Source organism: Cebus imitator, unplaced genomic scaffold (assembly GCF_001604975.1).
Source record: "Cebus imitator isolate Cc_AM_T3 unplaced genomic scaffold, Cebus_imitator-1.0 Scaffold254, whole genome shotgun sequence".
Taxonomy (NCBI): Eukaryota; Metazoa; Chordata; class Mammalia; order Primates; family Cebidae; genus Cebus; species Cebus imitator.
This window is the reverse complement of record NW_016107569.1, coordinates 699504-714567: the sequence shown is the minus strand read 5'-3', so window position 1 is coordinate 714567 and position 15064 is coordinate 699504. Positions and strand designations below refer to the sequence as shown.

The following is a 15064-nucleotide window of genomic DNA, read 5'->3' as shown; positions in this document are numbered from 1 at the left end:
AAAAAAAAAAAAAAAAAAAAAAACAGGAAACATGCAAAGCAACCAGAAAAGATAGTGAAACCCACAATTAAATTTTTTAAATCAGCAAAAATCAACCTATACATGATTCAGATATTGGATCTAGAGACAAAGACTTTAACTGTTGTGTTCAAGGGCTTATAGGAAAGTTATTGAAACTGGTAGAATAAGGGATCTTAGCAGAGAAATAGAAGCTTAGAAAAGCAAATAGAACTCTGTATCTGTATTTGAAGTTTAAATCTAGTATGTGAAATTTTTAAAAATTAGAAAGCCTTAACAGTAGAGTGAATACTACAAAAGCACAGCGAACTCAAAGATGTATCAATAGAAGTTATCTAAAATGAAGGTCAGAGAGATGGAAAAAAACATGGACAGAGCATTTCTGTGATCTGTGCAACAATATCAGCAGTCCAACACGTGTAATCAGAGTCCTGGAAGGGTAGGATAAATTCACCAAAGAAGTACAACGCTTACACAATGACTACTATAAAACATTGTTGAAAGAAATTAAAGACAACCTAAATAAATTAAAACTCATCCCATATTCATGCATTGGAAGACTCAACATTTTGTTAAGATGGAATACTTAGCTAGTAAATTGTAGAACCAGGACTGAAACCAAGGCCTGTTCAAATTAATCATTCATATAAGAATTAGTGGTGACTAGGACAGGCAAAAGTGGCTGTGTTCGTGGAGCTTCCATTAGGTGGAGGGAATGAATCTTTAATAAAAGAGTATAATTTCATACAGTGTTAACTACTATGAAGAAACAAAGCATGATGTGATAGTAATTAGGGAAGATGGTTTAGGTTGGATGGTCAGGAAATGCCTCTCTGAAAACTCATAAATGTCTCTTTTTACATTTTGTTTTGTTTTTTAATTAGAACCAAATAAAGGCCACACATTGGGATTGCATGCTGTGTCTCTTTAGTCTCTATCTATAGGTTCCCCTTTCATGTCCCTCCCTTTGGAATCCTAGTAATTCAGTTGTGAACAAAGCTGGTCATTTGTCCTGTGGGGTTTCTCATGATCTGGTTGCTGACTGCATCCCGTGGTATGGCTTCAAAGTGAACTCGCTCCTCGGCCCTCTGTTACTTCCTCTTCCCTTGCAGTGGTGGTTAGGTCTAGAGGCTTGAAGAGAGTCAAGTTTGATTTTTTTTTTTTTTTTTTTTTCCAATATTGTCAGTCTGGATCTTAAACACTTACTCAGTGATATTAAGGCATTGTTAAAATTTTTCTGATATAATGGTCTTGTAGTGATGGTTTATGTTTTATGGATTTATATAGGAAAATCAGTGGATGAAATGCTATGTCTGAGATTTGCTCCACTGTAATAAAGGATGAGAAGTACTTGGGGGTAAAGACAAAATCTGATAGGCCATGAGTTGATCATTGTTGAATCTGGCTGATGGGTGTATGGAAGGTTCATTACACTCTTCTGTCTGCTTTTTGTACATTTTTGGATTTTCCGTAAGTTTTAAAACCTATTGTTATTTATCTCAATTAAAATGAATTCTCTCATACCCATTTATGAGGATGCAATAACTATCAATTCATGTTGACTTCAGTGAAGTATGTTAGCGATCGACTTCATTTTTATGGGAAGCCATTATTTATCAAATCATATTTTTAAAACTAAGCTGAACTGTTTGAGGTTTCTGAGCTTTGTCAGGCAAAATGCTCATATACTGGCAATTTTCTGTTTCAGCCTGATGTATGGATGTCAGCTAAGCAGTCTGATACCTTCCACAAAAAATCATGCATTCATTGTTAAGGTTTTCTATCTTTCCATGCAGTTTACTAGTTATCGGAACCAATGCTGTTAGGACTGGATTGGATTGCTGGTTTTTAAAAGCTGTGACTCATCATTAAATGATTGTAGCAAATTGTTACTGTTTTGTTGTTGTTAAGAAATTTAAAGGGGATAGCTGGGCGCAGTGCCTCATGCCTGCCCAAGCACTTTGGGAGGATCACAAGGTCAGAATTTCGAGACCAGCCTGGCCAATATGGTGAAACCCCATCTCTACTACAAATACAAAAACCAGTTGGGCGTAATGGTGGGCACCTATAATCCCAGCTACCAGGGAGGCTGACGCAGGAGAATTGCTTGAAACTGGAAGGTGGAGGTTGTAGTGAGCCAAGAATGTGTACTACTGCACTCCAGCCAGGGCCAAAGAGCAAAAAAAAAAAACAAAAAAAAAAAAAAAAAAAAAAAAAAAAAAGAGATAAAAGAAATTTAAAGGAGAAAAAAAGAAACTAAGAAGTATATTAAGTTGCCCCAAGACAAAAATTAGCTTGTTGTATTCAAAGCACAGAAGATATGTGTGACTGCCCTGACTGAGGAGGAAGGTGATAAAAGATGATGTCAGAGAGGTAGACAGGGGACAGATCATGTAGAGCCTTCTAGAATTGGTAGACAGGAGCGAAATGATGTAACTGCCATTCCAAGTAGTGCTTCAGATGCTACGTGAACTCAGACTGCAGTGGGAGCAAAAGACCAGCTAAGTTGTTGCATAGTCAGGGTGAAAGGTTGGGGTTAAGTGGCTCAGACCAGAGTAGAAAACTAGAGATACAGGGAGGTGGCAGGTATTTCAGAAGTGGCCCACTGGAGGTTTGACTAGTAGAGATTAAATGATTACTTAGAAAATACTTAGAAATGTGCCTAGCACATACAGAGTGCTTGATTTTTGGTTCATTGTTAAAATACTGAACAGCAACCATTTTTTGAGCATGTAAGTCTTTTTCAGGTTCCATTCTAAAATGTGTTAATTTCTTCGCTCATGTGATTCACTCACCACCGTGTTGAGGTGGATAATTACCCCATTTTACCGGAAAGAATCAATAACATTTCTCTGCTCTTGCAAGTTTCTGTGCACAGTGGCCCCTTTGTAAAGCCCATCTTATTCTGCATTCTCAGCCACAGAGAGATGACACTTAACTAATGTGAATAGCCCCTCAAATGTAGCCCAGTTGTTCTTTAAGAATCAGCTTCCAAAGAAGTTAAGTGTCTGGGGCCTGACACAGCCTCGAGTCAGCATTTGCCCTTGCGCTAGCAACATCCTCTGAGCATGAGATTTGCGAACTTGGACAGAATTCAGCTTTGGTCATCATTTCAACAATGGAGCTAATTTAAGCTTACTTCTGCAGCACTGGGAAAGTCATTATGAAGTAAAAGTGCACAAATTGAGAGAAAGGCAGTGTAAATCACTTATCATTCGTTGCTGATGAGTTCAGCCAAACACTGGGGGAATCAGAATAAGTGGTGTTCATAATAGCCTATAAATGTTTTCAGACTTTTTATTTGGTGGGTCTCTTGTGAGGCTGGTTTTCCTGACACTGGCATTGTGTCAAACAGACATGCAGGCAGCCTGGCAGATAAACACGAAAAGTTCCACCTAACATAAATCATGTTTTCAGAGAACTTCAAACATGGAATAGCTTGAGAACTTCTCATAGGTGGTAAGTCCCTGTCCAGAGTCTAGCTGCGTTTGTGGTTGTTAGAGCATTTGTACCAGAACTAATAAGAGTTCTCTTGCTTTTTCCATTTGTACCAGCTGTGAGCACCTCCTACCCATGGATGCTGTCTGCCATTTTACGATGACCTTTCATCCTATCTTGCTTCCTGCCCCTTTTGTTTTTTAGCAGTCATCCTCTTCCAGTGGTAGTGTGTTTGGGTCTGGAAACACTGGAAGAGGAGGAGGTTTCTTCAGTGGCCTTGGAGGGAAACCCAGTCAGGATGCAGCCAACAAAAACCCATTCAGCTCGGCCAGTGGGGGCTTTGGATCCACAGCTGCTACAAGTAAGTTGAGAAGACTTTTCCCAGTCCCTTGGTCGCCCAATGCCATTGTCATTTTCAGGGTGTTATCAAAGCTTCTGTGACAAATATAAAAAGGAAAAAAAATCTAGAAGGCCCATTTAAGATATCTTCCCTAAATCAGTATGATCTGTTTTGCTTTTTTATTTTTGGTTTTTTAATGAGATGTCATATATAATCATGAAAAGACATCAGAGCTGCAGGGAGAGGATCTCTGTATTGAGCTGCTCCCCTCTTCTCTCCCAAGGCCCAAATCGCTCCGTTTCTTAGTATTGGAGTGACTTGAAGTGAATACAAGCAGACAAGCATAAATGAGCAGCAGCAGAGCAAGCTGAGGATGCTGGGAGGAGAGCATGTAGACTTTCATTTGGGTAGTACTCTGAATTTTCCTTAAAATTCAGCTCCTGTAGGGAGATGTCACCTAAAACTTGAAGACTTTGGTATTTCTCATCTCTTACACTTTTATTTTCATCTGAAGCTGTATCTGCTAGTGCTTCCTTTAGCTTTTTTTTTTTTTTTTTTGAGACAGTTTTACCCTTGTTACATAGATGGGAGTGCAATGGAACAATCTCGGCTCACCTCCACCTCCCGGGTTCAAACGATTCTCCTGCCTTAGCCTCCTGAGTAGCTGGGATTACAGGCAGACACCACCATGCCCAGCTAATTTTTGAATTTTAAGGAGAGATAGGGTTTCACCATGTTGACCATCCTGGCCTCGAACTCCTGACCTCAGGTGATCTGCCCGCCTTGGCCTCCCAAAGTGCTGAGATTACAGGCATGAGCCACCATGCCCAGCATTAAAAATTCTTTGTTGAGCTGTGTATTCATGGTTGGAAATGAAAGGAATCTGTTTGTTTATATCTTAACTGTCCTGCTGCTCAGAAGGAGGCTGAGATTGGAAGTTGGGAGCCTGTCCTGTTTGTCTCAGCTTCTCTCATTTAATGTGCTCTACATGAAGTTTCCCTCATCGGTTGTGCTGTGCAAGATCTTCATGAATCATGAGCTAGTGTTCTGCAGTCATGACAGATGTTTCCTTACTATTAAGGCCTATGCAGTTAGCAAAATTTTCTATCCTGATTTGCCCTTCAAACTAAAAACTAGTCATTTTTTGAGTCCAGCCTGGGCAACACAGTTAAGACCCCATCTCAAAAACCAAACAAACAAAAACCTAGTTATTTTGATGTCACTGTCCACTCCACTAATATATAAGGAAAGATTACTTGTCGAGAGACACATTCCTCTTAACTCGTGAAGTTATATAATCAGAAATTTTTGTTGTTTAGGTTTTAGTCTGCCAGGAGGGATTTGGAATCCTAGAATGAAGGGTTCTCAGAAATCAAGTCTAGTAGTTTTCAAAAACTGTTCTTGCCAATGAACTCTTAAGTAGCATCCTGATAAGGGGAACGAATAAAAGTAGGTTCTTGCTGAAGCAGGGGTCAGGAACCCCAAGACACACAGCTGGCTGGCACCACAGGACTGTGAGGCTCCATAGCACACACTGAAAACATTGTCCTTTTATGGCTCTTCATTTTCCATTGAGGAAGCTAGCCCAGAATGCTGAGGTCACAAAGCCAGAAAGTCACAGATGTAGAATTCAGCTAGACCGGATATCACATGCCAAACACAGAATCTGGCACAGAAGAGACACTTCATAACATGCTCCACTGCAGTTAGAAATTTGGTTTTATCCTAGAGCTAAGGTATTATCTGTGAGGCTGTGTTACTGACCAACTGACCAGTTTTGTTTAAAGTCAGATGTGTCATATCCCTACAAACATCCCTTTGCTCCTGGCTGATTCATCTCTAATGCCGTGACTCTCGACTATCAAGGAGTTGCCTTCTGTCAGTGGCTGGCTGCAGCTAGTTTACACAGACACACAAGAGCCAGCCGTGCACATCTCCCCAATTGCTCATTCAGTGACATCGTGTGGGGTAGCCTGTAATTAGCCATGGTGGAGTATTTATACCATAGAAATCAGAAAACACCACAAACCAGGACTCCCCAGCCTGTTGTTAAATGTTACTGGCTAATTCTTTTAATTCTGGTTTAAAATAAACACATAACTATTCTTGATACCAGGTAACCTGTTAGTCTTCATCTTTTAAATGTTGTCTGTTAATTGTAAACCAACAATTTACATGTGTGCCTAAGGGAAGTTTAAGTGAATTTGAAGGAGGAGAGGAAACACTTCACATTGTATTGTTTTTTTAAACTAAGTGTATTATTTTTTTTCAATAGTTGTTGTGGTACTAAGTGTATGAATCGATAATGAAAGGGACAGCAATTTTTTTTTTTAACCCTGAGGGCCACCAAGTGCAGGATAAGAGGAAGGAACAGTGGAGTTACATTTCAACCTTGGGATTTTCCAAATTACTTAAGATGTTTAGTATCAGTTAAAGATTTTTTTACCCTCTTTTTGGCAACAACAATTTTGTACTATTACACAGTAAATATTTATAATCATATAATTTTATCATTTTTTTAACTCTCACATCTACTGAAAATGGATATAGGGGCTGGGCATGGTGGCTTATGCCTGTAATCCCAGCCCTTTGGGAGGCCGAGGTGGGCGGATCACGAAGTCAGGAGTTTGAGACCAGCCTGGCCAACATAATGAAACCCCATGTCTATCAAAAATACAAAGAAAACCAAAATAGCCAGGCGTGGTGGTGTGCACCTATAATCCCAGCTACTCAGGAGGCTGAGGCAGGAGAATCACATGAACACAGGAGGTGGAGGTTGCAGTGAGCCAAGATCGCGCCATTGCACTCCAGTCCAGGCGACAGTGCGAGACTCCATCTCAAAAAAAAAAAAGAAAATGAATACAGGCTAAGTGTAGTGGTTCACACCTGTAATCCCTGCAGTCCTAGCTACGCAGGAGGCTGAGGCAGAGGAGTAACTTGAACCTGGGAGGTGGAGGTTGCCATGAGCCGAGATCACGCCCCTGCACTCCAGCCTGGCAACAGAGCAAGACTCCATCTCAAAAAAAAAAAAAAAAAAATGGATATAGATACAGATTTTAAGTATGTGTTGCTTATTTTAATTTTCTGACTCTACTGTTTTATGAGCCAGAGGTTAATCAGAAAGAGCAATTATGTGGTCTCCCTGCTACATAAAACCGTATATACTAATGAGTGTACTATTTTTAGTTGATTTTTTTTAACCTTTAGTTTCCCAGTTTTTAATAATGACATGGTTTCTGACTTTTGAGGGGAAGAAAATGGTTATCTTAGAGTCTTCGGAATGGGAATTGTGGAATTAGATTGAACTAAGGGATTTAATATGACGCTTGGAAATTAAGAGGCTAAAGCTCTTTTTAAAAAAAGAAAACAGGAACTGTCAAGGTTTATGGTATAAATGGTGAAGTTTGAAAGGTTAATGAGGTACAAATTGTTTTATTTGGGAAGAGTTTTTTTTTCCTTCAAAGATGTCATCTCATCTGAATGAAATGGGTCTGATACCCCATACTCAATACGCCTAATCTCATTATCTTATTTAGTGAATTTTATTTATGAATAATTTCTTTCGAAGTGAAAAGTCAATGTTTAATATTTTGCTTTTTTGCTGTATTGTCTACTCAGAAACTACATGAAGAGAAATAGTTTCTCCCTTCGTTTTTCTTTTTTCTTTTGTGGTATTTAAAGCATATTTTAGGTTGAAGTTATTTATTTCTAGTCTTGTATATCTGACAAGTATAACCATGTAAGAATTATAAATTTTAGTTTTCTGAACCCGTAAACTTTTTTAGCATGTGGTCTGTTACACATACTAAAAAATTACTCTTACTTGTAACAGCGTAATTAAATACATCAATGGAGGAGAAAGACTTAAAATGACACTTTGGCTGTTGAAGTTATTTGTGTTGCTAAATAGATGCAGAGGATTTACAGTAGTTTTATTTTGAGGTTTTATTTATACATAATTACTTCGAACTCTTCAGAGAGGTTTTTTCATTAGGCAATTTGTCATAAATTCTCTCATGCACTTCAGAATGAATAAGAGCTGTCTATCCTTTAACCATAGACTTTGAGGGGAGAAAGCATAAAAATATAGCATATAATCTGAAAATAAATTTGTAACATGCACAAATAATATGACATTCTTCTTGAATCAAATCATAATTCTAGAACTTTAGATCTTAAATAGAATTTTGGTTTGTATCTTCCATGTAATACCACACACAGAACCACACAAAAAAGTCTTTGTAAAATTTTGGATTGATAGGATTAGAGTGCTTAAATTTTTTGTGAGGGAGGGTGGGCAGTAAAGTGTAAGTGCTTTCTTTTGTTCCTGACTTGTCTATTGATGACAGTCCGTTCTGTTTCTGTTTTCTAAATGTATTTTATTGTGGTGCTTAACTTATTAATTAAATCCCATATCAGAAACCTTGGAGGGAAAAAAAAGAAACAGAGAGGCAGTCATTGTTTTATGCTACTTTGTTTCAGAGCAATTTGAATCAACAGTAAAATGTCTCAACATGCAGAGCTCCTTGTGAGACTGCAAATGAGAGTGATTACAGCTTTAATGGTATAATTCTTGGGGTCTTTTCAAAATGAAAACGATTTCGTTTTCTTCTGCTGACCTGCTCTGTGTCTTACTGGCTAGAGCATGATTGAGATGATGAAGGAGGTTGAAGGAACAGAGAAGGGCAGCAGCCTTTTCTGAGCCTCCACGACATATCACACTAGTGCTCCATGTGCTTCACATTATCTTCCCAGCATCCCTGCAGAGTCAAAATTGCTGTCCTGTTCTATGTGTGGGGAAACTGGGACTTAGGATAGTTAAGTCCTTGCTCAGAGTCACACAGCTATTAGGTAATCTCACCTGGGTCTGACTGCAAACTTCATTGCTTGTTCCACTAGAATATGCCATAAAGATTTTAACAAAGAGCTCTTAAAGAGAGAAAAAGATAAAGAAACCGAAAGACTTCTAAATGATCTCTGACTTCCCACCACTGTCGCAGTAAAATCATTTCACCTCTCATTTCATATGAGAGCACCAAATTTCCCCAAGAGGAGATGCAACCCCAGTCTTGCCCTTGAATTTGTTTGCTATTTGAATTTTGCGTTGCTAGCACTAACAAAGTGCAAAAATTGCAGCCCTCTGTTCTTGAAATACTGAGTAAAAGGAATGGGTAAGAAGCCTCTTGTTCATCTCCAGTGTCAAATGTACTGCCGTTGAAGGAATCAAATGTAACCTTGGGCTAGCTCAATAAGGGGAAGGTCAAACTGCTCAAGAGGGCATTTTGTGGGACTCAGTCAAGGGATAAATTATCCCGTGGTACCGAGTGTGAGGGTAATACAGAGGGATTTCATAACCACTCAGCTGCCAGTGCCTGACATACTCAGCATGTGGGTCTTTAGCCAGGCTCTCAAATTGTCAGCAGTGGTTTTATAGGGCAGTGACCATGATGTGGTGGGCCAAGTCATATTGTATTACTGGTGCCTGGAAATTTGAGGTGACTGGGTCTTTCACTTCCTGGATTATGGATTAAGAGCGTTGCATCTGGAAGTATTAACGATGGTGGCTCTCCTATTGGGGTGGTTTGGTAGCAGCACCAAGTTGAGAGACCTAGGGAGTTGACAGGTTAATAAGGGGGCTACCCCTTCCAACAGCTCGACTTCGAAAGTGATGTTAAGTGCTCCCCTCCTCCAGTCCTCTCCTTTCACCTTCCCTGTGAACACCTGGCTGGCTTAGGGGGAGACTGGTCTTCCATTACCCACCCAGTGATTACCCAGAGCATATGCTGTGCCTCCCATTTATGCCTTGTATCTTTGGACATCCACTCCACTTCAGGATGGCTTCTGTCTGCCTTGTGGGTATGTATTTAATAAAACACCCATCCAGACGTGGTAGGCAACGTGAGTTATTCCTTCCCTTCCCACCACCTCCCCTTCCTCCCAAAAAATTGTAAAACCCTGACATATTCTGTGCTGTATTATCTGAGTGGCAGCTCCTTTGTATGTGGACTTTGGCTATTTATCTATTGTCTGTCAGGTTTGCATTTCTTGTAACAGGTGAGAGAAGTTTCTCAGCCATCTTGGTTTTTAGTAGTTTCCTTTGTTCCTTTAATTCTTGGAGTGAATTTAGTGCATAGTTGAGGAAGGGAATCACCCCCTAGATAGGCATTTAAAAGGTCAAGGGCTTCATTAAGCCTCTTAGAAAGAGGAAATCTGACTGGAAGTCCTGCTGGCCTCTTTCACATTCTTCAGAGCATCCCTAGATCCCCTCAGATCAAAGATAGGAGCACGATGATTTTTCTCATTTCACTGCCATTCTCTGAGCTGCTCAGGCAGCCAGCCACACGTGTGCTGAACTTGACTATAAAAACAGAAAGTAAGTGCTAGAAGCTGTTATGCCTGGTTTGGATTTATTCTAACTTTAATTTCCCTAGTTTGGCAAAATTTGAAGTTGGTCCTACTATGAAGAGACCAATCAAACCAAGCCCTGTTCTTCAGAATAAAGCAGCTAGTGTGTGACTGAGCCCGTGGCCTGGATTGCTGGGCAGTCCTGACACCTGTGGGAGCACCCAGTGAGCTTCTACAAAGAAGCCTCCTCAGTGGGGCCTCCTCAGTGGGGCCTCTCACGGCCCCTTCATTTTGTGCCTGTAGAATCATGCCAGGAAATCCTGAGCCTGGGTACCAGAATGATTAAAAACTTCCCAGCAAGGTGCGTGAAAATCAGAGAAAGGCTGTCACTCTGTCGTTCGGTTCCCTTGGGTTCTAGGCAGCGTGTCACTCCCATCTTCCCAAACACCCAACTGAGATTTCTTCTCTGTTCTGAGCAGCAGGTAAGGACATTTTTCTCCTTCTGACCTCCCTCACATCTTCATCTCTTCAGATACCTCTAACCTATTTGGAAACAGTGGGGCCAAGACATTTGGTGGATTTGCCAGCTCGTCGTTCGGAGAGCAGAAACCCACTGGTACTTTCAGCTCTGGAGGAGGAAGTGTGGCGTCCCAAGGCTTTGGGTTTTCCTCTCCAAACAAAACAGGTACTCCTATACGTATTTGTTATGGTTAACTTTATATGTGTATTTGTTTATGCGTAGAGATCTGGAAGGAGACATCTCTAGGGTGGTCATCTCAAGAGAGTAGGATTGGAGTAAAGTTAGCTGTTTTCTCAACTTTATTTTTATATTGATTGAGCATCTGCTACACTCCTAACATGATTCCAGGTCTTCTGAAACATGTTTAAAAGCATAGGACACATGTAATGCACCTCTTAAGAGAACACAGAGTCTTCTTGGGGAGAAAACATTGTAAATATTTTACAGTTGCAGAACAACCAAAGTAAGGGAACACAGAAGGAAATGAGAACTGAAATGTCAACAAGAAAACACTGTAGGTCACAGATTTCTTTGGGTGCCCATTACTTATGAGGGTCAAGGCAGATCATCTGTTTAATTTCTGATGTGTTATGTTACTTCCCCCTCTTTAATTGAAATATATGTGTATACACAGTCCACATATCAGCCTAATTAATTTTCGCAGCTGGAATACAGCCATGTAACCAAGGAAAAGGAACATTACTAGCACCACTTTTTATCCCAGCATTACTATTAAGTATACATTTATATAAACTATATGCTTTTCATAATAATGTAAGATGTATTCATAACTAAAGATTTTTAAAGAACAATGTATGTTTAGATCTGAAAACATGTACTTTATTTTTGTCATCTGCCTCTCCACCCTGTTTCTGTCTCTGAGATCTGCAGAGAGTCTGCACTCCTGTCTTTGTTGATGGCAAGTTGTGTGAAAAGAGATTTTTTTTTTTAAGACAGGGCGTCCAGAGTAGGCTGTTTGAGCAAGCAGCTTTTTAAAGCAAACTCCCTGTGGGTAAGTGGGCAGGACACTTGGCCCTCGTGTGTATGGATGTGATGCTCTGAAATATGCTAATTCCAGAGGAAGGATCTGACCTCAGGAATAGATACATCAGTGGCTCTGACTTGGGAGTAAGGCTGCTCCAAATTAGTACATGGAGTCTTGTGTTTAGAGCCTCAGGTGCCGTGGTTTGCAAATCCACTGTGCACCTCAGACTGTGACTCAGGTAGCTTAGTCCTTGGTTGCTAGTCGTTAATACTCTTCCTAGAAATTAAAACGGTATAGAAATGGGCATCCCAGTCTTCTTTTGGCCACATACACAGTGCATTATTTAAAAATGAAAGGGCCACAGGGCTTTTGTCCCAGTTAGAAAGGCACATCGTGAACATTTCAACTAGAGTTCATTGATCATCAAGACGTTTTGTGTTTTTAGGAGCCAGATAATGTTTTCTTTGACTCTTATGGTTTTCCTACATATGGTTCTTTATCCTGGGATTATGTCCCCATTGATTTGAAAATCTGACCTTTGAAAATCCCACCCTGCTAGGTGCGGTGGATTGCACCTATGATCCCAGCAGTTTGGGAGGCTAAGGTGGGAAAATCACTTGAGCCCAGAAGGAAAGGCTGCTGCGAATGGAGGAACTGCCTTCTTGGCCAGGCATCAGGGCAATCACTTCTTGCCTTAAGAGGGATTTTGAGATGATGATTTGGATGGGTCTTTGAAAAATTCTGAAAGTGTCTATCCTCCCTTCAATAAAATGGCATTAGAAAATAATCGTGCTGGAGGTCATCCAGGGAGAGGACGGGAGGAAGGTAGGATGGACTGAAGATGGCCTTGCTGCCCACCATGGTCAGTGATCTACACTGTGCTCTCACTAAAGTGTTAGATTTGGTTACATGGAGGGAGGCAGGGGATGAATGATGGGAAGATGAGAGGTGGGCATTGAGTCACACAGGCTTTGTTCCAGCCCCAGCTCTAGCACCCACCAGCTGGCTAAAGTTTAGACAAGTGACATATTCTCTGAGCCTCAGTTATCTCCCCTGTAATGTAAGGATCCCAGGCTTATTGGGAGGATTTAAGAAAACTGCTAAGAGGCACCTGGCACATAGTGGACCCTCAATAAATTGATGTTTATCATCATTGGCAATTAGAAAATGTATGTTTCTTTTGGAGACGAAATTTATGAAAATACAGTAACTGATAAAATTGAACCCCTCCTGCCATCAGGAGAGTTGCCTGTTTAAGTCAGAGGACTATTTTCTTCCTAGTTCATTTGGCTATGACCAGGTTTGTTGTTTGGGGGCTTTTTCTCTCTGCGTATGTTGAACCTCCACCTCTCCCCTGTGCATTTATTTTCCGTACCATTTTTCACTCACCTTCCACCAAGAAGTCTAAACAATATTGAGTACAAGGCCCTAGATAAAGCCCTGCTTGTCTAGGAAGAAAGTGTAACCAGATCTGTGATCAGTCTTAAATAATTCAAGTGTTAGGGTTTTTTAGCACTTTTTTTTCCAGCCTGTTATATTTATAACCCAACAGTCTTCATTATCATAGCTTGGAATTTCACTCAAGGTTTTAAAATGCAGCATGTTAACCCAAACATGAGCCTTAGCAAAAAAAGTATTTTCTCAGTTGTGCAGCCTACCACTATTAATGGCAAATAGGCACATAAATGAATCACAAGATAACAGTTAATTGAGGAATTCAGCTGACAGCTTTTCATACCCAGTATTGGGTCTTTCCTGATTCAGACAGCAGAAGCTTGTGTTGTGATTACATATATGATAAGAGGTCTAGATTTCATCCCTCTAACAACAGATTCACTTTCTGAAAGGGGAGAAAAGACTGGCTCTGCTGACCATTTCCTGGCTTGTTGCTAGGCCACCATTACTCCCGTTAGCACACAGTTCATAGGCGACCACTTTAAGAAGTACTCCCTTTAAAGGGTGCCCCCATTTAGAGCACATTACTTATGCCATTCTATTCATTCAAGAAGTCACTTACTGAGTTTTTACTCTAATACTTTAGAATGATTTCAGCAGCAACTTGGAAGTTTGGGAACACGCATCAGGAACAGCAGGAATATCTCAGGGGAGGATGTTTTGTCTTCCTGCCTGACAGGCAATCACCAGCAATCAGAGGAGGCTGCCTAGTGCACGATCTGACCCTTGTCTGCATGGCCACCTGCGTGGTGCCTGAGCCCACTGGGCGTGTTGGCAACTTGCAGAAGGCATGTGAACTCTAGGGCTGTCCTCACTGTTGACTTACCATTTTATTGGATTTATACAGCAGCCTGCTTCCAAAGAGGAAATTTGGTGTGTTTTTTCATTGAGAAGTAATTCCAAACTGCAGAAAAAAAGCATTAAAAAAAAAAAAAATCTTCTCCGCTGAGAGAGAGAAAGGGAGACTGGTGAGAGACATAGGAGCCATCAGGCTGTAAATAAATAAAAAGCACCTGGCTGGACGCCAGTGTGCACATCTCCGTCTCTGCTGTGACCCAATTCAGGGATTCTCCTTGAGATGGGGTTTTGAGCCTCTGATTTTATACTTGGGTTTCTGTGAAGCTAGATGTCTTATCTCTATGCTGATAAGTAATACTATATGTCATCTTTTGACAGCTGGGTAGGGATTGGAGTTTTTGAGAATGGTTTTTCACTCAAAACAGCTCAGAGGACCTGAGAGGAGTCGGGGGTGCACCAAGCGGACTCTCAGAGGTCTGCTCACATGGCTTCACACTGACGAACCTGGCTGGCCTCTCAGACACACACGGGGTCTGCAGGAGCTCTCCTGAGTGGACCCCAGAGCTCTCTGCTAGAAATGGAATGGGTGGTTTGGTTTGAGGGCTTTTGCTTTGTTTTTGTTTTCATTGCTATTTTCTTGATAGAAGGGAAGCGGGGGTATTACTCTTTACCCTAGTTCTTACATTTGAATTGCTAACATCTTTTCCTTTTTTCTCTTCCTATTTTGATTTGATTTCTTATTGCTCAATGTCTTCTCTTCCTCTCTCCTCCCTTCTTTCTCCCTTTTTCTGTTTGTTTGCCTCTGTTTTGCTCAGGTGGCTTCGGTGCTGCTCCAGTGTTTGGCAGCCCTCCTACTTTTGGGGGATCCCCTGGGTTTGGAGGGGTGCCAGCATTCGGTTCAGCCCCAGCCTTTACAAGCCCTCTGGGCTCGACGGGAGGCAAAGTGTTCGGAGAGGGCACTGCGGCTGCCAGCGCAGGAGGATTCGGGTAAGCCCCTGGGGAGGGCCCGACGGAACTCACATGCCAGCCAAAAAGCACTAGGCCTGTACTCTTGCTCCGAAGAGAAATTTGAGACTAGGTGCGGTGGCTCACGCCTGTAATCCCGCCACTTTGGGAGGCTGAGGCAGGTGGATCATGAGGTCAAGAGATTGAGACCATCCTGACC

The 15064-nt window shown here is 41.1% G+C and overlaps 1 protein-coding gene across 5 annotated transcripts in view; it reads left to right on the top strand.

The window, feature by feature from the left end:
* NUP214 (nucleoporin 214) overlaps positions 1 to 15064 on the top strand; it is a 101997-nt gene that overhangs the window by 80860 nt on the left and 6073 nt on the right. For 4 of the 5 annotated variants that reach the window (XM_037728044.1, XM_017499063.2, XM_017499061.2 and 1 more), the window contains exons 31-33: positions 3661 to 3817; positions 10674 to 10826; positions 14715 to 14886. In XM_037728044.1, coding sequence (XP_037583972.1) covers positions 3661 to 3817; positions 10674 to 10826; positions 14715 to 14886 — 482 coding nt within the window. The remainder of the gene's footprint in view (positions 1 to 3660; positions 3818 to 10673; positions 10827 to 14714; positions 14887 to 15064) is intronic. The other variant, XM_037728043.1, reaches the window with a different exon arrangement.